The 26062-nt window shown below is 40.7% G+C and overlaps 2 protein-coding genes across 2 annotated transcripts in view; both read right to left on the bottom strand.

The window, feature by feature from the left end:
* Positions 1-892, bottom strand: part of tmem8b (transmembrane protein 8B) — a 34054-nt gene extending 33162 nt beyond the window's left edge. Inside the window, exon 1 of the mRNA XM_084024078.1 lies at positions 733-892. Coding sequence (XP_083880204.1) covers positions 733-814 — 82 coding nt within the window. The 5' untranslated portion in view covers positions 815-892. The remainder of the gene's footprint in view (positions 1-732) is intronic.
* A 3641-nt stretch (positions 893-4533) lies between these two features.
* Positions 4534-19013, bottom strand: mccc2 (methylcrotonyl-CoA carboxylase subunit 2). Its single transcript, XM_084024576.1, has 17 exons — positions 18812-19013; positions 18161-18227; positions 17297-17381; positions 17085-17186; positions 16686-16813; positions 16130-16242; positions 15720-15833; positions 15403-15467; positions 13095-13194; positions 12917-13012; positions 11557-11629; positions 11381-11457; positions 9644-9710; positions 9219-9375; positions 8801-8915; positions 6499-6584; positions 4534-5121 (listed from the first exon to the last, which is right to left on the bottom strand). Exons 1-17 carry the CDS (start codon positions 18941-18943, stop codon positions 5004-5006), a joined length of 1695 nt encoding a protein of 564 aa, XP_083880702.1. The 5' UTR covers positions 18944-19013; the 3' UTR covers positions 4534-5003.
* Positions 19014-26062: the final 7049 nt, after the last annotated feature.

Genomic DNA, 26062 nt, shown 5'->3' with positions numbered 1-26062 from the left:
AACATCCTCAGACAGATCTTTAAGGTCTTCGAGGAGCACAGCCAGTGCAGATGTGCTGTAGGTTCGGATTCATTGTTATCTCACAAAGAGCTCTGAGCTTCTTTTTCTTTAATGGACACCACAAACACAAGAAAAGTACTCTTAATGTCTGCCTATATGATTTTCTTCAATAAAAGACACTATAATATCTTGTACTTGTTTGTCACATTTTATGATAAAGGGCATCAAATCTGCTCATTTTCAGCATCTTACATTAAAAACAGAAAATGATATGGTTTAAACTTAAATATTGCCTTATTGTCCGAGGAATCCCATCATATATTTTGCATCAACGTGTCTTAACTTGTCTTTGGTTTCTCTAGCGAAGCGAAGCGAAGCGAAGCAACGACGAGTATATATAAATAAAAGCAACAACAACGAAAGCATCCAGCCCAGCCACAATCATCCCTCGGCATCGTAGCGTACACTCAACCTATCGGAGCATGTCAGTGTGTTGCGTGCCATAATTAGCAGCCTATTTCCCCCCACGCGTCACCTAACTGAATCCAGCCTGTGTTCGTGAAAACGGCTCGTTTCGTGGCCGAGACGGAACAGCAGCAGCTGCGGGTGTTGAGGAGATCCTAAAGCGGGATCCTCCGCCTCCGCCGCCGCCGCTCTGGACGGATTTCAGCACCCCGACAAAAAGAACAGCTCCCCGCGAATCAAAGCAGCGCGCGGAACGGAAACACTCACCTCCAAGAGCGCACAGACAGGTGTAAACAAGCGCGAGCCTCGGAGGGCTCCATCCTGAGCCCGGACGCCCCGGTTGCCACATCGTTCAAAGCTAAGATACTTCGTGGAGGGCTACAGCCCGGGTGCAGTTCTCAGTCGCTGTGCTGGTCTACATTTTTTCAGGGGTTTTTTTTTTTTTTTTTTCTTGCCAACGACCAGCTGTTTGTGCATGACGTAATTCAGACGACGACGGGACAGCGCCTCCCCTTTGGCTTTGATTTGACAAGCTCAATATGTCGACCGATTTCATTGGACCTTCGGCCCCGTCAGTCTGGGGACGGAGCAGACGTACATTGCACCACAAGGCTCGTCACATCGGCGTCCGGGCCACCACGCAGGGCCGAGCGAGGAGCACAAGAGGCTGCAGCTGCCCCCGGAGGCTGCAGCCGGGACCCGAAGCTGGGGAAGGGAAGGGAAGGGGAGGGGAGGGATAAAGCACCTGACCTGATCCGCTCCTGTGCAGCCCTCTGAACCCACAGACCAAGAAACACGACCGGTCGTCTTGTAGACAGTTGCAGCTCCTTCTGCATTGCAGTGTATTGAATTTGCAACAAAACACGCTTTTCAGACCGAGAACAAGCAGCGATCACTAAGCCTTTTCTTTGCGTTTTCCATTATGCCAACCCCCTGTTTAACAGCCCAAAGAACACCGTTTCATCACCTCATTACACGTATTTTTTTTCTTAATTGAATGGCAATTGCTTCTTTGTGGTTTTGTCTGCGTTAGGCCTATTGATATGCGACGTCTCAGGAACTCCAGCTGTAAAACGTGATAAGATACAAGGGAGTTTTACATGCTTCACTGTTCAAATATCAAATAAGTGCACGCTGTTATCATTTTATAACAGTTTGAAGTCTATTTCACCCCAAATGTGATGTAAAGTGACTTGATGGAAGCATACATGGTGTCTATAAAGGACTTGCTGTTAAAACAAGAAGAATACAACATGAAACATGAACTATTTGCTTACTTGCTTAATTTTGTGACCATCAAATATTCAAGTCCAGGTTGTGTCAAAGGGAAGGGTTACATATTGGGTTTTAATAAGGTCAGATGAAATATTAACATAGATGTGCTGAAAATAAGAGAGCATCAAAATGCATCATTTTTGTGCACGCTATATTCTTGTTGAAAGACAATGAATATGTTTTGCTTCCTAAATATATACACACATACTTATCTCCTGGATAGAGACGTTCATTTTAAGCATCTTGCTCACGTCCAGCAGGTATATGCAGACTTTTTGTGGGGAGGGGAAAAAAAGAAAAATCTCCAGTGTTTGCATCAGACAATAATCCATTTCCCTCCAGCAGCTGGACATTAGGACTGACTCGAACGCTCAGTCCTGATTATTTTTAGACAAAACTGGGGTGACTTCAACATGAGTCATAACTGTCCAAGCAGATATGTCAAGAGAGCAAACGAGCTCCTGAATCAGGTTTGTTATAATCCATGTGACATAAATGAATCATTAAAATGAGCTCTTCGCACTAAACTAAGAACAAATGTCTCAGAGGTTAAGAATGATAGGCTGGATTGCTTTTTTCTTTCCTTTTTTTTTGCTGACCTCAAACAAAGGTGACTCACAACACTTATTTACAGTAAAATCAACCAATCGGCCTGGAGTTCATTTCACTTCGGCTGTAATAAGTGACTATAGCCTGCTATGAATTAACCTAATCTCTGGATCTCAACAGTCATAATGAACCATATAACAAAGGGTTCACTTTACTCTTTGCAGGAATATTAAGTTTGTATTTTTATTTATTTATTTATTTTTTGCCTTAATAGAATGGGAGAGTGCAGAGTTGACGCCATTTCACGATTTGTCAGACCCGTTGGCGTCACTGCCTGAGAACAGAGTAGTAAAGACGTGGTTGGCGTTTTGTTTTAGGCAACAAACCCCAACTACAAAGTAGGTAAAACAAACGAGTAACCTAGGTACTAAAGAAATCACTTCTAAAATAATTCAACAGTGGTCTCAAACACCGGTCACCTGGTTGAAAGTCCTGTGTTTGTTACCCATCCTCCTCCTCTCTCTCTCTGTGGTGTTTTTTGTGCTCTTTATACCACGTCATCACAATCCAGGAGCTTTTCTCTGAGAGTCTAACTATGACACGGATGTGTTAACAGATAGTGTGTCTCATACAGACCTTGCGTGTCACAATCAAACACCCTAGTGCCTGACAAAGTAAGACAAACATGCAGCAAGGACACCTAATAAAGCATTCCTCGTTGTCACTATGAAAACACATTGATCACTGGCATGCAGTGAGCTGCAGTCAAAGTTTACTCTGAAGTGTTTCTTCTAAAGGTGGAAAGATTGCCAGATGCCCTGGATACCACGACCCACGCATAGCAACCCTGGCCTCGCCATTACACGCTGCAATAATCACCTCAACTGCGACCAGCACCATGTCCTCTGAAGACATTACTCATTCCTATAATCATGAAGCACTGCTGCGGAAATAGAGGGGAAATATATTGTGTTCCTCTGAAGGTTGGTGCCATGTTTAACCCTTTTGAATGTGGAATTTATGTAGTTGGTCCTAAGACATTCTGGACACACCGGCTGCATATTGCTGTTAATGAGAGCATCTGACTGCACGACTGGCAACCTGTCCTGATTGCCTTTAAATCCAGACTAGGCTGGAAAAGGCCGTCATCCTCCAGTTTGTGAAGTGTCGCGTATCTTTAAAGGCAAAAATACTCAACATCAAAAGGAAAGCTTGCCAGATATTCTGACAAAGAGAAAATGACCTCGTCCTTCTGTTAAAGGAGACCTGGAAGCCACCCAGTGAGTGACTATTACCACCATTAACAGCAGGTACGCTCAGAGGGAAAGGTGAGGTCATAAATCATAAATATAAACATGTATATAATATAAATATAAACATACTGCATTTCCATGTTTGGTTTCTTTTACATACTACAGGACTATTTTTCACTACATGAGTTTTCATCATTAGAGCTCAACATTCTGGCAAGTCCTTCTAACTTCGATAACATCTAAACTTTTCAAACTGGTTCATGCTGTTTAGTAATGATCCCACAGTGACATTAGGTGGAAGAGGATGAAGCGTAAACAGCAAACCAGTTTGAAAAATTGGTGGTAGGAGGATGTATGTCACCCACGCATCGTGGGCCAAGTTATTTCTGCTCTCCCCGAGGTGAGCCTCTCCACAGCTTTTAGTGTATCAGCCGTAGCGATGCAAAGAGGAGCACGGAGGGCTTCAAGATGGGCATTTTAACCAGCCGGCTTCCCAGGAAGACACTTCCAAATCCAAATGCTGCGTCTAATCCGTGGCCAGTAAACGTCCCATGGGGGGGAAATGTGGCACTTGTTGCCAAAGTAAACTCAGCTGGTGTATACCAATATGTGACCACACCAACTGTGTGCTGTTCAGTTAAAGAGAGAAAGCGAGGGAAGGACGGGGTGGCCAGCTGTTAAAGTTAAGCAGTCTTCCTCTGTGGCTCAGCTTCGGGACACAGCGGACTCTAGGCGGCGATCTATAGACTACATCCTATGGACGCATATGATACACTTTTCTAAAGCAAACATAAGGCTGGCTCAGAAAATATAATAAACCCACGAGCGCCTCTGGACACGATATTTTCAGTTACAAGTTTTCACACAGAGACAATTGCACCAAACTTTATCATTTTCCTCAGTCTGTCAATACAACACCAGTGTTCTTTAAAAAGGCATCGAGGGTGTGCTTCTCCCATCCCTCTAGACTGTGACCAATCAGATATTTATAGCTAAATAGCGCCCCCTTATGCAGATGGATTTTTTTTTCAGTTATTCCTCAATCAGGTACCAAGCAGCAGAAATGGTCCTGGATAAAAACATTTTTTTTTAAAAAGACGATGTTGTTGTTGATGTATGTTCTCATATTTTTATAACTCATCATTTACAGTAGTTGATAAAAAGTCCAATCGGAGTTAGAGGGGAAAGAGGAGAAGGAAACAGGACAAAAGGACAGTTTGCATTTACACTGGAATAGTAACAGTTAAGGCACAGCTTTAGTGGAAATATCCCACAACAGCACAACATCCAATCACGTCCCAAGTGATCTGAGGTTGTGTGATTTTTCGCCATTTTTTTGTTTGTTGCTTTAAATCTGGTGACACCTCACAAGTATAACTACAAAGACTAGTTTAAATACAGTACATCAGTACAACTCTTTACCACCTAGGTCTGAGGTCTACACCTGTACAAGTGTGAGCATTACATCCTGAACACTCCGAAGCGTGTCTTCTTTGTTGGTGCATTCAGTGCGGCGCTGAGGCTCAGTCCCAAAACCAGACGAGTATCAGCGGGATCGATTATCCCATCATCCCAGAGTCTGTTAAAAAAAGTAAGTAAAAACAGTATTAGATCACTTATCTGATGCTTTTTGCAAGGCGTAAGAAATGTTTTTCTCTCTCATCAGTTATGATAATTGTGACAATTAGCATATACTAATCGCTACACACTTTCACTCAAGTATATTTCGCAGCCTTTAATGAAAAAAAATATATCGTCAAAGGTACTGAAAATTCATAATAGTGAGTATACGATAACCCAACCTCCTGTGAAAAAAAATATCACAAATCCTATAGTTTTTTACTCACGCATGTCCTCATGACTGAACGACAGAAATGGGTTGTTTGCCAATGACTCAGAAAATGTAATATGTGGAGTGGCATTTTTACTTTTAGCACATACTGCAGCTGCTCTTATAAAGGCGGTTTTCTGGCTACGCTCTTGTGGAGGCTGTTGTGATGCATTTTCCACTGTGCAGAGGGTTGTGGGTCAGACAAGCATGCTAGCTTGCATGCTGCAAAATGTGCCTGGATGCATCTCCCCTACTTTGTAGGAATAAAGTTAATTCCATAGTCTTCTGTCTCAATCACCAGGTGATGCATTGGGTCACTTTTAAACTGTGACCTTAAGGTATCTCCTATCTTTTTTGTAAATTCTGTTCTCTATTCAGAGATGTTTCTTATTAGACAAAGCTTAACACACATGCAAACTCATCAAGGGTGAAAAGGTTACTTTACTTCAGTACAAGTTACCTCGGCTATATTCAATTTGGCAACTGAAAGGCAAGAAGTTTGTATGCCCGAGTTTAGCATTTTGTCCATTTGATTTGATCCTGTGTGTTTTGCTAATCTTGATTTACTTCACTGTAAGTCTGTGCTTTGTTTTGCTGTGTTTTGAAACGCTGAATCTCAGTGAGTCTCTTTCTTATTGAAATAAACATATTAAAATCTGCCTAATCTTTAATACTTGAACTGCCTCTCAGAACTGCTACATAGACACACATACATTTCCTCAATATGATGCATATTTTGTTTGCAAGACCGCCACCATCTGATATGTACGCTGCTCACATACGCCGTGAAAATAGCCTACAGGATTAAATGAAAAGCAAAGATGGCTCACATTAGCCGAACTACTGGGCATCTAATGGAGAAGAAATGCAATTTAAACACATCACAGCATCACTCCTCATGCATGAACAGTCTCTCTCGTGACATGGAAAAGCAGGGTAACATGATGAATTGAAATTATTTTTAAGTAAAATTACAAACACATGCTGACGGACTGTTGGTAGCCCCCTCTGCAGAATTTCGTCATAGCACAAAAAGCAATTCCCTTTGTAATTTAAATGCTATGACTTCACACATTTAGACACACACACACACACACACACACACACACACACACCAAAGCTCACCTAGCACTAGAGTAGTATGGACTGCCTTCCTCTTCAAACCGCTGCACTATTGGTTTCTTCATGGCAGCCTCTTGCTCTGCTGTAAACTGTGAATGAATTATTAAAACAAAATAATTGGTTCTGTAGGTCTGGCAAAGATAACTTCAGGAGAGAAAGTTAACAGTCATCTATAATCCTTTTTCTTTTCATCCGTTTTTATTCATTGCTGATCAGACTGCGTTGGTTTCAGCCAGAAGGACAGAACAAACTGGCACACTTTATGTTGGTTATAGACACTGTGAAATATCAAAAAAATAAACCGATTTAAGTTCGAGTCGTGTGTCATTCAGGTATTTCTTGTTCCGTGGCAAACATAGGTCACAAAATGTAAAATAAAGTTGTACACATAAATGTATGCAATCAAATGAGCTTTGGGGCGTCAACTGTAAATCGTATAAAGACAATCGTATATAATAGCCTTGTGGATCGTGGTAGCTACAAGAGTGAGATCAAGGGTCAGGGTGTTTCATGGCAGTTGCCAAAACCTTTGTGCGAGTTTGAGGTCTAAGTTATGAATTACTCCCTCGTCCACATCTCCCAATCTCACATGAGGGAGGCGTGGGCGGAGGCCGACGGTAACTTCCTGCCATATTTTTCATTAGTCGTCTACACGGCGCTCTACTGGGACTATTTTTGTGTGGGTGCGAGTTACAATTTCATGTCGTTGTATTCATACAAATCACACTGTCTATTCCATCTCCGCCTCCAAAGACTCAAAAGTCAACTTGACCAGCAAATATTGAGCGGGTTGCAAGGACTCATTCCAGCCCCCGTCAAAACGATATAAAAGGATCCATTTCACTGTTCTAAAAATTAAGCAGCTGATAGCCGAATATTTTAAAAAGCAAAAATTATATAATCAAGGAAATACACTTTCAAGTCTTGAATTAAAAGTGCTCATTATGCAGCCAAATTGGCTCAGTAGTTGTTGTATTACACTTTACACATAATGTATATATTACGGGTGGGAATCGTTGGGTGCCTCAAGATTCAATTCGATTCCGGTTCTTGAGGTCATGATTCAATTCAGAAACGATTTTCGATTCAAAATGATTCACAATTCAAAATAGATTTTTGAATTAGTAACTGCTTCAGGATCTACTCCCGGCCAGGTGGTGTGGCAAATTATGGCATGAGAGCACAAGATCATATAATTTACATTTTTTTTAAATCCGAGAAAGATTTTTTTTCATGGTACTGTTGGCTATATCTACAAAAACATGTTCTCAGTACGCAACTTGTTAATTTCCATAACATGGGGTTGGATCTCAGAGATTATAAACGATTATAAAGCCGTCTGCTACTTCAGCACTACGGACAGTCCGGTGGATTTATCAATACGGTGGTAGACGGTCTGAGACACCACGGTGCGTCCGGTGGAATCACAAAGCAATGTCTCGGGGTGCCGACTGCAGCTCAGGCAGCCGTGTTGCAGCACAGCTGCGACAGGTGGAGGATGCTGATGTTTCGGAGCCTCGCGCCACTGTCCATTTATGCTGTGAATCACTAATGACACATGGGAGAAAAGATGGCCTCCAATCTCTAAAAGAGATGCAGCATAGCAGCAGCTGAGCCGCGCTGCTCACACAGGTAATCTGTTAACATGGATGCCAAATTAAAAATCAAGAGGTTACACGACGCTGCTCACACAGGCAGCGTCGCCTCAGTCAGATAAAGGGAAGAGGCAGACGAGACTGACAAATTCAACTCAACTCTGCTTCTGCACTCGCGCTGTAACTGGGGGATGGAGATCCAGATGGCAGGTCAACAAAAGGGATGAATTTTGGTTATTTTGAAGGATGGCCAACCTCCTCAAAGCTCCTACTGCTTGTTTATTATGGATCAACTGTGAATACAAGGAGACTCCTAAAAAAATCTATAAAATAAATGTGTGATGTTTCTTTTTCAGTCTATTTAACGCCATACAATGTTAAACCATCTTAAACACCACTGATTGAAATGCCTGCCATCCAGCATTGATGTGAGGACACATTCGGAAGCCATTAATGCACTCTTAATACACCCATAAAAGCACACCTGACACAATTTAATTACAGCCATTTGACAACTGTTCTATTCCGGGTAAGCCATCACTGTAACACTTAACACTGATATAATTTTATCCTCGTACAAGTGCCACGTCAAACCATTACTAAAAGAAAAGTGTCTACATAAAGTGTTTTTTTTTGGCAGAAAAGCCACAAAAGCCAATTCAAGCCTTTCCAGTGAAGCACAGGGGAGGGATGATAATGTGAATTGTTACCTCCTTTCCTTCACGTGCCCTCTGATCCTTGGTGATGGTGGCTAGGACGGTGGCTGCCTGCTCACCACCCATTACAGAGATTCGCGAATTTGGCCACATATACAGGAATCGAGGGCTGTGAGAAAAAAACAAGTTATTATCATTTCGTTTGTCACTTGCTGAGGAGAATAGTCAGCTAAATCACAGACGGCTCACTAAGAACAAAGAAGATACAATACGCTAGAAATACTCTGATGTTATGAGGCAAGGTCTAGCAGTCAGTGTCAGAAATTCTAATTAAAATGGATGATTTTATTATAAAAAATGCATTTTTAAGCAGGTTCAAATCTGAAAGCCTCCTTTTCTGCGATAACAAAAGGGCACATCCTGTGATGCTACCGGTGCTGTCTTTTCTATTTTTCCATTAACTGCTTCATACCTGTAGGCTCTGCCGCACATGCCATAGTTTCCTGCACCGTAGGAGCCGCCGATGATAACAGTAATCTTGGGTACATTGGCACAGGCAACCGCAGTTACCATCTTTGCTCCATCCTTGGCAATTCCCCCGGCTTCATACTCTCTACCCACCATGAAGCCTAAGATAAAGATGCAGAGGAGAGATGGAAAAATATAAAGTGGGTTGACTTTGTGCGTTTTCATCTCAAGGGACCGCATCTACATTTTTTTTTTATTAATTATCACTGGGCAACAGGCAAAAAAGAGCATGTCATACATGATGACATACAGATGCTTACATCAATACCCTTTTCACTAATAGAAAGAGAAAATAAAAACACCACAGCTAAACAAAATCCCAGTTGTCAATATTCCAAAAATCTCCGATATTAAGAATTTCCCACTGACCTGTTATGTTTTGGAGAAAAATGAGTGGAATGTTTCGTTGGCAGCACAATTCAATGAAATGCGTTCCCTGAAAAATAATTCAAATATTCAGCATATCCAGTATATTCTGCCCACAGGAGAAAACATAGACGTATACTATCAACAACCTGGTATCGTTTGTTTTTCTCAAACCTTAAGATATTAACAGCAGTATAAACTGCACCAAGAGAAAGAGCCGTTTCTAATGTCACAGAGATGAACATGAAGTGTACTTGCTGAACTTCCTGAGTAACAACCAGTACTGCTTCTGTTGCTATGCCTATATCCCCATTCTGTGTGGATCACATCTGAAGTAACTGCTTTATGTTCATCAAACTGTTCATTAAGTGATTATTCTGAAGTGGGTGGGGGGTCAGCTGGCTTCACACACAGACTTTGTACTTTGCTAGATTTTTAGATTTTACTATGAATACAAAAGGAGCTGAATGGCCTTCAGGCTTGCCAGAAAAATTCACCGGACAATATAAAGCTGCCAGGAGCTATTGCACAGGAAATCAAGCACAAAAGACACCCGATTTCCATCTCCTCTGTGTTGCAGAATTACCCGGCTGTGTTTGCTTTATTTTTGGCAGTTACCTCTGCTGGCTTTCTTCTAGTGGAGCATCCTGTCTCGCGTTGCAAAGTGTAAACAGAAGTAGGAGACGGCGTGAAAGACCGGCGCTTATTAGAAACTGTCACTCGGTGAAAAAATAATCCATCAGTTTGCTCCCGATTGTGCCCGCAACAACAGAAATCTCATCTTTTCTCCGTTACCGCTCCTTTTCACGAACACCTTGGGGAAACGCTTTTAACAATTTAACAGTTAGCATAACAGAAGCCCAGGCGTGTCTTAAGTGATGACAGTCTCAGAAATGCATCTCGAAATGCAGGTGCTGTATTGATTTTTCTTGGATATGCTCCGAGCATGTCTGTTCCACATCTGTGTGTCTCGTAAGCACCGTCAGTCCCTTTCCTCAGCAATTACACTGATGAGATAACCAATGCTCACACTGTCATATTGAGACCTCACAAAAAAAAAAAAAGGAATCAAAGAATGATTTTTTTTTTTCTTAAGGTCAAGCTTGTAATCCAATTCAAAATGTCAAAAAAGCATTAGTCTATAATCGCGGATTCACCTCCTCATCTTTCCTAAGCCTGTGTAAAGTTCAGCTCTGCACGGCAGACTGCCTTGCTAATTAAGTGAATTATATTGAATGAAAATGATGATTGTCCCTTGTCCGTGGTTTCTAAATGCTGTTATTTCAATGCCATCTGTTGGATTACTCCTGAGGGGGCCCAGAAAAGTGCAAATTGAGAGCATATTGTTATTGAGAAACGGCACTGTGACTGGTCAGTTCTACGACAGCTAAAGCTCCTTCAAGAGAGAAACACTGGCAGTCAGTGTTGTGGGCAGCGAGTCTCTGTGGAGAAAACATTTACAGAAACTCATTGCCTGTACAATATTTACTCTTTTGAACGTTCAACTCGATCACAAGGCTTAGCTTTTTACACTTTACAGGTGTTCACCGTTTGTTCGCAATATTAAAGGATCGAAGCCAAGCCTCGAGTGTGAATGGTGCGTGAAGCCAGAGGCAAATTTGGGGATTTATACCAACACTGTGGAGATACTGTGAGCAGCATTAAGGAATCAATATTTGCTCTATAGAGAACACTCGCTTTTACCGCTTCAGTCATCTTTGGGTACAAAAGGATATTTACCTTTTTCGCAGACTCGGAAAACAAGACTCCATTGTTGCCAATGATCCCGACAGGGTAACCGAATATTCTTGAAAATCCTGAACAGGTACATCAAATGTTATGGTTCATACTTTTAATGAGTAAAAAACAAAAATAGATCTGGTTGTAGAAATGGGGAAACAAATCACTTCCCATACCTGTAACAAGTGTGTCTCCATAGAAAGCCTTGAACTCATCAAATTTACTGCCATCTACGACTCTGGCAATGACCTGCAATCAAAGAAAAAGAGTTGGGCAAACACAGGACGGGCCACAGAAAATAGACAGTACTTGTATAACAAGCTTATAATGTACAATGCAAGCTGTCCTGCATTGAGCAGTTTGAACTGTGTTGCTTTTCGCCTGGATTATCATTTTAACTTCTTCGTATTCGTGTAATAATATCTATCAATCCGCGTACCAAGCTTTGATTGGTCGGAAGGCCAACCCTTCTTTCCGAGTTGATCTCTTAATTCAAACATGACATGCTCTGCAACAGGTTAGGTGTGCAGCATAAATTACCATGGCGATCTACCCCGATAAGAGGCCTGAAAACCCAGGGTTAGACCTGAAGCTACCTTGCTAACCCCACATCCCGCTTTGTTGTATAGGGCCCAGCAGTTGGCCAAATTCGTTCCACACTGAGGAGGCTCAGCTGCCTGCCGATTTGTCTGCAGACATGTTTTGTTAATCTGCTTTGTGAGCAGAAGCATTTGTTGATGCCTATTATCTCAGAATGGCATTAATCTGCCCTATTAAGTGTGCGCTCACTCAAGTCAAAATAAATCACAATGCCTGTCAAGTCCTGTGTCTGTGGCCTATGGTGATGTAGGAACACGTCATCCAGTGCAACAGTATGGCTTATTCATGTGTTTTTAATAGCTTTTGGACACCAAAGGAGCTCTGTGGCACAGAGGAAGAAGATATATCAAGACATGTTAGTGGGATCAATTCATTGTTGGTTTGGATCTTTTCATAGCAATTGTTAATAACAAGAAAAATATATAAATTCAGCAGATGGAATCATTCAAGTAAAAACGGAATGATTTAACTTAAAGGATTTAAGGCTGCCGCGTTGAAAAACACTTGTAAAAAGGGAGCGGCCACTTGATCTTGTATCCTAAATGGGCTGCCGATACTATTCAACACTACAAACGGTTTGACACCTCCAGAGTTGGCAGTAATTCTTGCTCCTGGGTCTACATCAAGCATCAAAAGGCTCGGGCTTTAAACCAAATAAGGACATCCAGCAAGCCCTGCCAGAGAGCAAAATCAAAGTGATTGACGTTAGCTGTCCCTTATCGACTGAGAGACCCGACAGCAAAATATTGTTTACAGCGCATCTATCACAAATCAACTTAATCAATGAAAGTGCTCCCACTGAACAAAGGGGATCATGGCAAAGTAATATCTAAAGCTGTCCGAGTGAAGTTAAGGAATTAATGTTTTTAATTTACCATTATAAGCTTATTAAATAGTTTACAAATTCAGACAATGTACAGGAAACTGGACAAATACCTCTCTGACATCAAAGTTGCGTTTCAAGTTCCCTCCAACTATGCCATAGAGTTCATCTGCAGGGAAGAGAGGCGCTTCTGTAGCTTCTGTGGTGACCTGAAAAAACAAAACACAACTTCTCGTCAACAGAAAGCACGTAACTTGCTTGAATATAAGCAAGTTGCATCATTGGACTGACCTCAATATTTTTCCTGTAGTTGAGGTTTCTCACTGCCTTTCTTGCTAAATGGAGTGCATGGTTATCATCTAAAGCATAGTGGTCCGTCACACCCGATTTTCTGGAAAATAAGTAATAAATAATAACAACAAATGAATCTGTGACATTATTACAGCACATAAGTCACTGATAAGAATGTGTGATGTGTTTCGTCAATGTAAATTTAAAAAATGAATTTGATTCCAAAGGCTTTTTTATTGCATTATAAAAATACTGAGATCCATGTACAGTGGTAAACAAAGTGAAAAGAGTAATACCGGCACACTGACTCCCAACCACTATTTATTTAAAAAATTAACATTTCGATCCCAGTCGGGTATTCCCATGTCAACAACATTTTCACCTGAAGAGAATCTGAGCCGGGCATTTTCAGGAGGAAGATGCAAATCATCATTAAAGCTTGAAGTTATGCATCTCAAATCCAGAGTATGAGCATGTTTATTCAAATTTACCCGGGGCTTGAATTCACAAACTTCAACACCAAAAGGAAAGTCATGATTTTGTTGAGATATCTGCAGAGTGAGAACCCATAGATGGCTTCAAAAGCCCTGGCAACCAACAGGGTTGCATGTGAAAGCACATTTCAAAATTCAGAAATTCAGTTAAAGATAGTAAAATAATTTGTGTACTTCATGCAGACAACATTTTTTCTGCATGAAGTACAACATTTTTTGCTATTTATTAATTTATTGAATGCATGGTTGACATGAGTGTAAAATTTAAACTACTTTTTTGAAAAGGAAGAAACGAAAAACAAGTGATGCTTATCAATCAAATCCAAAAATAAAGCCTGTCTCTTGGGTTCATTGTCAATATACAACAAAGTAAACATGATTTGTTAATTTAAATTCAGTTTTGAGATACAATTCTGAAACGTACTACACTACATCTCAGGGCCTTTGTCCACATAGTGGCCTTTTCTGCTACAAAAATGTCTGCAGGGTGCTGAGGAGCGTTTCATACCAGCGTTTCATCAAAAGAACTCTGAGCGCTTGTTTCTATGACAACATATGACCATTCTTACCATTGTTGTATGATAGATTAGCATAGTCCTTTTGCTTTTATTATCTATTTGGACTACTATCCATTAGTTTGGCATTGGGGGTTTTTTTCCCCACTGTGAGCACCAACCGGGTGATCCTTCACAGACAAACACAAACGTTTGAGTGATTAAAAAAAAAGCACCAGCAACATTCAGTGTCCGCACGGCTGATCTGCTCCAACTAATGGGCTATTGGTCTTTGTTATGAAAGTGTCTGTCTGACAGACATGCTTCGCCTCCATTTTCTACAGTGATGTCACCAGCGATTTTATGAAAAGTTCAGAGATTTTCAACTTGAAGTTCTCGTTTAAAGGCACTCACAAAATGTTGTGTATGCATAGAGATAGAGGTCATTGACATCAAGACAAGAACGCTCCTCACCATGCATGGAGGGTTTCACCCCAAGTCCAGCACTCTGAGATTGGACTAGTGAGCGTCAGAGTCCCTCTGCAGGATGAATCAACCAAGATCCAGGAGTACATCAGTCATCAGTGATGACACATATGCATATATTGACCTAATTATTAAGTATTTGAAGTTGCATTCCAAAAAAATGAAAAAGAATTCCAAAGGAAGAATTCAGAAGAAGGATTGCGTGGAACAAATTCAAGTAAAATTCCAAATTCAATACAATCGAACAGAAAAACTCTGAAGAACTATCCCAAGGAAGAATTACGAATTATTCCAAAGAAGAATTTAGTAACAAGGATACCCAAGAAGGATTTTAAGGAAGAATTCCAGGAGAAAAATTCTGAGTAAGAACTCTGAATAAATATTCCAACTAATGAACAAGGTTGTCAAGGAACAATTGAGGAAGAATTCCGAAAAAGAAAAAGAAGATTAAGAACAAAAAGAGGAACCCTCGGCAGAATTAAATGGTCCATAATTACTATTTTCATAAGTGTTGGTTTTCAGCCTTTCATCTATATGTGCATTAAATTACACTCCTTCTAAAGTAACAAAAAACAAATCCCAACTACACTTTAGGACGTTACACAATTTGAAGGAGAGAACAACCTACTCTCGGTCAAAACCCAGATTACAATTTGCTGGAAAATATTTGCACCACATTCGTTATGTTTTGCCAAGAATGTTGGTTTATTTTTACGGATGAGTCACATCCTAGCAGCATGATGTTTGTAGTTGATGAACAGCTTTTTTTTAGGAGGAAACATGAGATCAAAAACACCAACATGCAATTTAATGAAAAATACTGTTATTTCATACTTGCAGTGAAGATCTGCACCACCAAGGTCCTCAGCAGAAACTTCTTCCCCGGTAGCAGCTTTGACCTATAATTAAAAAGCAACAAACACAAACGCAATATCAGTGTATTGTAAGCAGTCTGCTGCCTAGACTGTATAGCGTAAATGAAATTATTACAACATGCCAATAGTGAGTTTTTTGTTGTGCTTAATTCGTGAAGTTGGTAAAACCTGTATACAGTATATGAAGCATGAATTCCCTAACCGGATTGGGAGCCGATCTAATGCTTTAACTTTCATTCTAGTCTTCTATAATCCAACAACAAAAGTATGTCCCACCAGCGGAGGTCCTCCCAGGAAAATGGTTCCTTGCTTTCGCACAATGATGCTCTCATCTGCCATAGCAGGTACATAAGCTCCTCCAGCAGTGCAGGAGCCCATCACGACAGCAATCTGAAAGAGTCAAGTAAAAGTCTATTAACAACGGACATCCAAGATTAGCAAGACATGAAAGACCTGCTATCAAATGAAGGGCTGGTTTTTCACTTATAACCTACAGCGATGCAGTTCATCTCAATTTACCTTTCACCACTATTTATGATATCAATTTTCAGACGACCCCTGTCTACTTCTAAAATTTCAAATTCACCAAGTGTAGCATTCAAGCCAACAACAGTCAACCATGCTTCCAAGTCTTAGCTGGTGTGTATTTTATGATCACCATGTGAAAGACAGTGTTACCAACATACCTGTGCTATTCCCTCTGAAGACAGCCTGGCCTGGTTGTAGAAAATACGTCCAAAGTGATCTCTGTCTGGAAAGACATCAGCCTGTCTGGGAAGATTGGCCCCTCCCGAGTCCACTAAAGTAAAGAACATGAAAAATGTAAACTCAGTGATTATTATTAACATATGGGTTCTGGCACCCAGTCTTCCTAATAGGATAAACTGTAGCCTGAATGTCTCAACAAGGTATTCTGGGATGTTCCCACATTACACCAACAATAAATAATTTTCCCATAGGGAAGAAGAACCCTGTCTTTTCCCCCTTTTGTAAGTAAGTGCATCTTTCAAATACAGAAACCGCCACCAAACACTCATGTTGCACTTCTCATCCATATCTGTCCAAAATGTCATCACTCATCATCATTTTATCTTTTCAGTCATTTGTAATTTCTTGAGTTAACCTTGAGTGCAAGTGCACTTTTGTGCCAAATTTGAGGAAATAACCTCATGGCGTTCCTGAGGTATTGCGTTCACAAGAATGGGATGGACTTTGGCTATTAACAAAGGGTTGAAAACTCACCCAGGTAAATGCATGGCATGTGGTTCTGCTGGGCTATTTCTTGTGCACGAAGGTGTTTCTTCACTGTAACTGGGAAGTATGTTCCCCCTTTGACAGTAGCATCATTTGCAACAATAACACACTCAACCCTATGAGAAACAAAAATATTCAATTAAAATTGTGGGCCACCTTGAGTACTCAAGAGAAATCTAATTGAAAATGAACCAAAAAGCTAATTACAAGTCACAGCGATGAATTTAACATTACATAAAATAATCATAGACGTTAAGCTTTTAATATTTTGCATCTGGTTAAGAATGTTTAATCTGAATTTAAAGAGGCATAGAGAGCGTCTTAAAATCCAACATTATTCTGTAGTTCGTTTTTTAGCGAAAATATCTGCTCGTTCATGGTGCTTACCCTGAAACTCGTCCAATCCCAGTAAGTATACCGCCTGCTGGGACTTCCTCTTTTCCATACAATTCATAGGCTGCAAACTGAGAGAATTCCAAGAAAGGGGTCCTGCAAGAAAACCAAATTTAAAAAAACAAACAAACAAGAAATATATGCTATCAATTCAACCTTTTGAGATGTTCAATGTTTTGAATCAACGATAGAAGATGATACTGTACCCCGGATCTAACAGTCTGTCTATACGTTCTCTAGGCAAGAGTTTCCCACGAGAGGTATGAAGTCTTCTGGCTTTTTCTCCCCCACCTGGATTAACAGAAATGACCAGAATTTTCAACAATTTGGCACACTTTGGACAGTCCCGACTCCCGTGTTGATTTAACATGTCAAAGTGCACCTCCTAAACCCAAACTACAAAACTATATCCTACACATTGAACACACTACTTTGGGGGGGTTTAGCCACCGCAAGACTATTTGACTATTTGCTCCTGACGAGCTGGCTGTCGCCCTGCGTGGTTGACTCCGCCGTCAGTGTGTGAATGTGTGTGTGTGAATGGGTGAATGTCAGTCATTGTTGTAAAGCGCTTCGGATAAAAGCGCTATATAAATGAGGCCATTTACCATTTACCATTTTAGAGTCTGTTGTGTCAACGGTCATGAAAGTCACTGTAGTTATACACTGTAATCTATTCAAGGCATATCAGCACTGAAATATCTACTGTAAATAAACGTGAAAGGCAATCTTCACGCACTATGTAAGAGCTTTGAGGGGGGTTTTTTGCCCGTTATTAATCAAAGTAAGTATAAAAAAAATAATAAAAAAAAACCTTGACATGTGAGAGCAGGCCCTTAAACCCTTGATATCTACAGAAGGACCCTGAGCAGTTTTACTGAAACATAGAGGAAGCGAAAAGGCGTTTTGTGAACACCCAAACAACCTTCATCACCCAGATGGCCTGAAGTTGGAAAATAATATTTGTTGGCATGAAAACACAAAGTGATGAGTTCATGTTTAGTGTAGTTGTGTAGTTATGTTTAGTGTAGTTGTAATGTGTGTAGTAGTGTGTAATCCGTCACACCTACCAAATCTAACCTTCTCTGTCCGGCTTTTCAGTTCATCGACAAGAACTTGCATTCGCTCATAATTCTCCTGAAAACACAACAAGAGTACATTCACAGACATTACTTATGTTTTTCCAAGCTGGAAATATAAAGACAAATGTGTCTCTGCTGCCATCCAGTGAGACGTTTATGGCGTTGCATCAGTGAGAATGAATGTATTGTTGAATGTGGACAATATGTACAAACAATTATACCGATGCATCTTGTGATTAAAATTAATCAATTATAACTTCAACCTAAAACTATGAAGCATCAGGTTATGCTGATGAAAGGCGGGGAGAATGGTGAATAGTAGAAAATCCAGCTGTCGGGCCAACTTGATGTGCGATGATGCTAAAACCTTTGCTGAGCGACGCCAGCTCGAAATGTTGACCGTTTACAGCAAGTAAACTAGCTAGAATTAGGGTTTAGGAACTAAATAAACAAGGTCAATAATTGTTTAATACAGTACATAGAGGCGTAATGGTCATCAAAAGTAGCTGACCTTGGCGTGGTGTTACATCTGTCTGTCAGTTGTGTAAGTTAGTTTGACAGCTGACATTAGCTAGCAGCAAGTTGGGTCACAACAACGTTACAATTCGGCTAGCTGACTTTAGCAGCAGGATAACCCACCTGATATTCAGGAGACTGTTTGTCCTGCTGAGACCCGAGTCGAGCTACTTTATCGGCGTAGTAAGACCTTGTGCCAGCCAACGGTAGACTCCTGCAACGAAGCAGCCACGGCTTGACCGTCCGTAGAAGCATTGTTGATGCTCACGTCTATCTAAACCTGCAACTTGTCACTGCTACCTCACAAGCTAACCGAGCAGCGATCTTCTTCTGTGGTTAATGTAAGCAGAGAACCTCCATATCGCCACCTACTGTTTACACCAACTGTAATGCAACAATCTAATCAATTACACTTCGTTTTGTACATCCTCTACACCCAAAATGTACATTAATAATGCAAAGATATGGCTTTTCTCTCTTTTCTGAATATGAGTCAATTAATTGTTAATTGTTTCTTTCAATTGTAAATTGCAGTACAAACCAAGATGCCATGTAAGAGAGAGATCATTTCACTCTACTGCCATCATGCGGATTTTTCAAGCAATTCACCCCCAACATAATACGCGCGAGTAAATATTACCTTTATCTATAAGACAGAGAGATTCCTCTTACTTTTTATGCCCACAGGTGACTTTTTTTTTTTTAAAGTAAATATATTTTCAATCACAAGTCTCCCAAAAGCATCAAAGAACATTTCTATTTGACTCTAACATACAGCAACACTGAAACAGACAGAAAGAAAAAAGCTCTCGTTTAGAAATGGGAACTAAAGTTGGATTTAAGTGGGAATCAGAGTTAGCCTAAAAGCTTCAAAAAACACACCTTCTGACCCGAGTGCTTTATTTGAGCTAGAGTACCTTTGGCAGAGTATAGACTGAAGAGCATTCAAACCAAGAGCTTTTAGTTCATTTAGTTTTAAGAGGCCTTTCTCCTCCAACGCGTCCACCTATTCTGTTGGCATGCATAGAAATGTCCGTGACCTCCACTCAAATGGCTGCTCCTGTTTTCTTAGGGAATACACAATCCTCCACTCTCTGCGTGGACTTGACCCCTCTCACTCATCCAGCGCTCTCTACTTTGCCGTGACCCTTGAACCCTTCTCACTGCCGCAGCACGGCGAAGTGACAGAATAGATAGAGGCATGAAACACCTCTTAAAAGTAGAAAAAAAAGACATGTTGATGACTGGGAATGCAGTGCAGGTAAGTGGTTGAAAAGCACACACGGGTTGGAGCAGAAAGAAAGTAAGAACCGTATCATTTAGGCTGTAAATTTCAGGGACATCAAGGGTCATGAGTCGAAGCCACTATGGCCACGTTACAGGATTACAGAAATAGAATAGTTCAAGTTCAAATTATCGTAGCAGCAGTGACTATTTTATTGTTGACATTGCAAACGTCATAGGAAAGTGAGATTTTGCAGTAACAACTCGTAATGTTACGAGGCATAGAGACCCAAAGTAACTTAGTCAAGTTTAGCACCTTAATGCTTCAGCTAACTAGCTAACTAGCGGACAGTTGGGGGGTTAGCTGTTTTGCTAATTCCACCATGCTTTAATTCTATGAGGGTTAGAGAAAGTCAAACAGCAGTCCAGTTGCTAGTGGGTCAGATGAGTCTAAATGGTCCCCCGCTCCAGTCCTCGCCACCTCTAGGAGGACGAGCTAGTTAGCTAACTAGCCAGCTGCCCTTCTCCCGAGCTACGTCCGCTCTCTTCCAGACAAGCTGCGACAACATTTTACATCCCCACGTTTTTTCACCACAGCGACTATCAACAATCTCCATTTTCTTTTAGTACCACTCAAATGCCCACGGGAAACAGTTAAATGCCCTCTTGCATCATGGGTAATGTAGCATCCAGCTTTTCTTGGCACTTGACCCAGTAACTAAAAGTCAATTTCAGCCTCTCACAAGTCACCCAACTTTGTGGGTATACCATATAAAATCCACGAAGTATCAAATACCCATTTTTTCAAAAGGAATATATCAAGAGATGGTGCATAAGTATTACTGTCGGTACTCATTTAGCCTGACTGTATTCAATGGAACCTGTTTCATTAGCATTATGTTGCTGTTTTGGTTGAAAAGCCACCTCTTCCATCCTTTCCCTCAGAAACAGGGGTGCAATGTAAGGCAATTTAAGGTTTAAGTGTCACTCTTTCACTTACACACATACGTACACACACTACACAGTGACCGATTCCTCCCCAGTCTTCATGCAAGCTTCCATTTTATGAAAAGAGATAATGATGCTCGTTTCACAGCTCAAAGAAGTCATTAATGTGTGACACAGCCTTGAATGTACGATATCAAAGCACCGCAGAGTGTGCCCCCCCTTCCGCCCACTAATGGGCACAACCTCGTTAAGACAGCGGGGACATGAATTAATCATTAGTCCAGCCTGTAATGGGGCAGGGAAATGTAGCAGCATCAGTTGTTGTGAGAAATGTCCCTTTGAATTGCTTGAAAAGTATAAAGCTCCTTACAAATCTTTCATCTCATGACAGGATCACCATCAAATTTAGTCCACCAGAAAAGCTGACAGGCGTGCTCTCTGCTACGTACCATCGTCCAATCACTTTCACAGATATGAGACGGGGAAGGTAAGAAATGGGAGGAGTTATTAGTAAGTCAGATATGACAAGGAGTTGTGTGAGTTCAAATGCAATACAAGGCTGTAAAAGAGAATACCGCGCACCTTATGAATGTGTTATAATCCAAATCCCCCTAAAGCAGCCTGAACACATTGCTTTATATCCCTGGCCTGCACCAACATGAATGTCCTTTCACAGGTCTCGTCCTCTCGGTGTAGCACGACACATTTTGCAGCAGCACTGAGAGCATCACTGTTTCCTTTATATTTTAAATTTTTAACTTTCAGCCTCCATGTGAAATGGTGGGCAGAAACGCTAGCACTGTAACAAAACTGTAGAAATGCCGTGCTGTAAAATGCCACGTTGAGTTATGGTCTCGTGAGTACGTTGGTTTCATGTGTGAACTGCACCTCTACATGAAAACCCCATTGGTGCAAAATAACCTTTGCTGCCATTCTTCTACTTTATTACTGTCCGAGAGCAGAGTTCCTCCGATCCTGCGTTATAAGTTATCTTGTACCTGGCAAGTTATTCCTTCTGGTATCGCAGTCTTAAAGCTCAAGTGAAGATACTGGTATCGTATGAAACAGTATGACCTAATGACTCCATCGGTACCGACCATGTCATGCCAGCCTATTAGGAATATGGAAAGCTGTGGACCCAATTAGCCCAACTCTGTTCATATGTGATGGTGTTAATCCACAATGTAGCCATTTCGCATTGTGTTTTTCTTTTTTTTTTACTTAAATCACTGTATAAATTGTCCTGGTACAACCTTAAGGATAATCACAGCCTCATATGTTTTACAACCACGGAGAAGAGACCTTCAGAAGATGGCTTTCCTTGGTATATTGACGTTAAGGGGTTTTATGAGCGGTTTCCAGAACAGAAGTGCTTGACACCCAATTGCTGAAAAGCAAAGTATGGGTTTTTCTATGGTGCTACTCAAGGTCTTGGTAAAGCGGGTGGTTAAAAATGATTATACATTTAGCACCAAATGTGTAATAAATGGTATCAACACAAAAATGCTGCAGCAACTTGTGATACATTTTGTGAGCATGGGGATAGCCATCATATACTAAAGTTCTTAGCCCTTTTACACTTTCACGATTTAGTTTAATAATTTAATTTCAATTTCTGACAAGAACAACTTGATGCACATGGTGCTCAGCTGCAGCTCAAATGAATCTTCAGGGTCCCAGCTTTCAGATGATGTATCTCACTTCTATGTGGCTCATATACTGTTGACCTGCTATTTCCCCCAGAGATCCCCTGCCCCCCCCCCCCCCCCCCCCCCCTAAAAAAAGACAGAAATCTGGTCTATGTGTGTCTATAAGGTTCAGTTGCCTTCAGTGTACTAAAGGACTATAAACGCCACTTGTTATTGGCGGTTAGATGTTATAGCTATCTTTGTTCATTATTTAAGCTAAGAAACGCCGGCATTTACGGCCCCTTTGTCCCTTTTGTGTTGACATGTTTCTTCTACAGAAATAAAAGACTAACAATACACAGCAGCATATCCACTGCTGTTTCCTGGGATTTTGTGTAACCCATCAAAAGAATGATGTGATGCTGAGGTTTTATGATCAAAAGCACAGTAGCTAAAAAAAAAGGCCTATCAACCACGACTGGTACTGTGCCAGGAGAAAGAGCACTTTTATAAAGCGGTTTAATCTTTCCTTAGAGAGCAAGAAAGCTCCGCTGATGTAGCGATTGGGCCAAAACTTATTTTAATTGAGCATTAACTGGTAATGAAATAGCAGAGCTGATGTGATTCATGTTGGATGCTGCTGTCATTTGTGGTTTATTTTACTGATCTAAAATCTACTGCTACTGCATTTGGTGTTTGACTCTTTGGCCAATAGATCCCCTCTATGCTACACGCCGTTCCATTAAATGTTTTATTAGATGCAATACTTTGGGAATATCCACAGCACTAAAGGTCTTTAAACACTACGTTCAGTCTTTTTTGGAATGACGAACATTTTTGCTTGTCTCCCTGACAACGGAGTCTCCCCCCCACCCCCAAGAACTCAGTTGAAACATTTCTTGAGTATGGGTTTTATTAAGGTTTTGTAGCATTCTGATGGAAAGTCATCGGCACCTGCCGTTTTATTGGTTTTCAATCATGTTTATTTCTTCTTCTGTTATCTGCTGGGTTATTAGGTTATTCTGCTCTGTTAGATGATAAATCTAAAGATGTTAAAAGGTGTGATATAACTTTTGACTGAGCTGCTTGGGGTGTAGCACACTTCAAAACAATTTGGTATGTCTTCCAACTTGTGATGTATCTTATTGGTCGGATGGGTCTTTAGGTACAAATCTCTCCACCTGTTTACACATTCTTCACGCAATTTTTTTATTGATAAATATACCCCATGTGGTCAGATAGGTCCCACACAGGGCATACATCTTTGAGCATTTTTTGAACGTACAAATGCTTCAGGTTTTTTTTATCTTTTTTTTTTCTATTTGAGGAGTCCAGCGAGGGATGTAGACGGATATTCCAATCTCTCCCACATAACAACACACCGGATGCCTCCACAGAAATAATATTAAAAAGCTGTGTTACAAATGAAAGCTCTGCATACTTTGTTTTGAACTGCAGTAAATATCCACTCCCCTGCATCTATAATTCCCTTCAGGAGGCTTCAAAGTGTGCTGTCAGAACACTAAAAGAGAATTCATTGAGAGCGATTCTTTCAGTGCTCTGAAGTTACGAGAGATTTGTAATGGTTCTGTCAAGTGGCACTTTGCAAACATTATGCCAGCAGACTGTGAGGTCGCTCACATGATCGGGAAGGAAGGTGACACATACGGTGGTCACAAACACGTATTTTCTCACATCCAAATGTGCAGTCTTCTGTGAGAAGCAAATTCTACGTTGCCAGTTTTGTGAGGCAAACTCACCGGCAACGTGACGCAACACACATGCCAACGCCTTCTCGCTACCATGTGGCCTGTTTGTTTAATCCAACTTCTACGTCCGTCGGGAAAGTCGGCAATTTGCAAGTGCTCTCGATGTAAAATGTTTAAGTAGGGTTGGCTCATTCCCACATTGCATCCCCACCTTTTTCTCCTTCTCTCCCACTTTTGGTGGTTTGAAGTGGCGGTTGGAGAGCTGCAGCAGGAGTATCATTCACCGTAATGGTGGAGCGTCCTCCTCCACAGACCTCACTTAGATCACTTAATCCACTTCAGCAGTCCAGCGCTGTGCTCCGCGTGAACACAACGCGCTCACAACTGGAGGTTAGACAGAGACGGCGTTGACTTGTCAGCTTGCACTAAAATGCCACTAAAACACTTGAAACCCTTGTTTCCCAGCTCACTTATTATGGATGTGGAGTACACCTGCCACACTGCTACAAGTCAAAATCCAGAGTTTTTATATGGGAAAAAAAGTTTGTCACAGTATTCTTCAAAGAGAACATAAAAGATAATGATTGCAAAATTATTTTGTTCTTATCATCCACTACCGCACCACTAAATAAGTGTTCCAAGCAAGGAAAAAGTGTTCTTCAAGGATTGTTGAAGCATGGGTGTTAAAAGGCAACACTCCCTAGATGAAACCGTTGGAATATAAAAGGTTTCTCAGTACAACCCCTTGGGTGGGTTCTTGTTAGCACCCATAGAAAGTGGAAAGATTCTGAAGAAAACCATGACACCAAAGAACGGTTCGCTGTAGAACCTCTCATATGGGGTTTTTGGATGAAACCATCCACAGAAGAGAGGATTCAGAGGCAGATTTAGACGTTCAAACGTAGATTTTGGCGGCTAGAGAGAAGGGTGTGTCAGCAACTTTAGTGGCAAGTCCGCAGCCAAAAATACAACAAATCAAAAGGACAAACTAGCATACGTTCTTGCTCTGCTAGTTTGAATTTGAATATTCATGCCCCGGGTAATGCACATGAGAGGTAGGATGTCCATGTATCTGTTAACAGGAATGTGAGAATTGAGAAATGAAATATGTGGAGACCAACGGACAAGCTACATTTTTATCTCATGAATCTTTAATACCTTTTGGTAGGAAGGAAGAAATCTGCTGTCACTGACTGTAGGTTAACCTGGTGTCTTTCAGCAGGATGAGTAGGGGATCGACTTTCAAACCAGATTTGTTTCAGTTGTCTCACAGAAATTACTCACAGTTTTGAAATACTTCACATCCTCTCTACTCCATTTCGGAAGCAAATATTGGACTTTCTATTTAATCGAACTATAGTTACTTTACATATTCTAATTATCAATACAAATTTTAATCAACAAATATATTGACTATCATGAAAGGTCATTCAGCTGTCAATGAGGTACTAGTTTGAATAAATTAGATTGATTGTTTTTTTGTTTATTTTGTATTTTTTTTATATATATATATATATATCAGATTATATGAGTACATGCCATGTGGTTCGAAATACATAAACTGAACTGAAAGGTTAAGATTAGACTTTATTGAGCTTCATGGGAATTTTGAAATGACCCAGAACTATGTAAGACATTTTAAAGATATAATTCACCTCACCTTTACCAGCTTCAACACTAAAGTGATGCTTACACATGAATGAATTAATTAATTCATGTATTAATGAATACTTCAGTATCATATAATATATAATTCATGGCCACTCTGTATTAGGAATTCTTTTACTCTTGGTCCTTTAAGTGTATTTGGTGCTTTTCGTCTACTTAAGTCAAGTAACATTGTGAATGACTTTTACTTGTAAGAG

This window comes from Eutrigla gurnardus (genome assembly GCF_963514095.1).
Source record: "Eutrigla gurnardus genome assembly, chromosome: 13".
In the NCBI taxonomy this organism is placed as follows: domain Eukaryota; kingdom Metazoa; phylum Chordata; class Actinopteri; order Perciformes; family Triglidae; genus Eutrigla; species Eutrigla gurnardus.
This window is presented reverse-complemented; position numbering and strand designations above follow the sequence as displayed.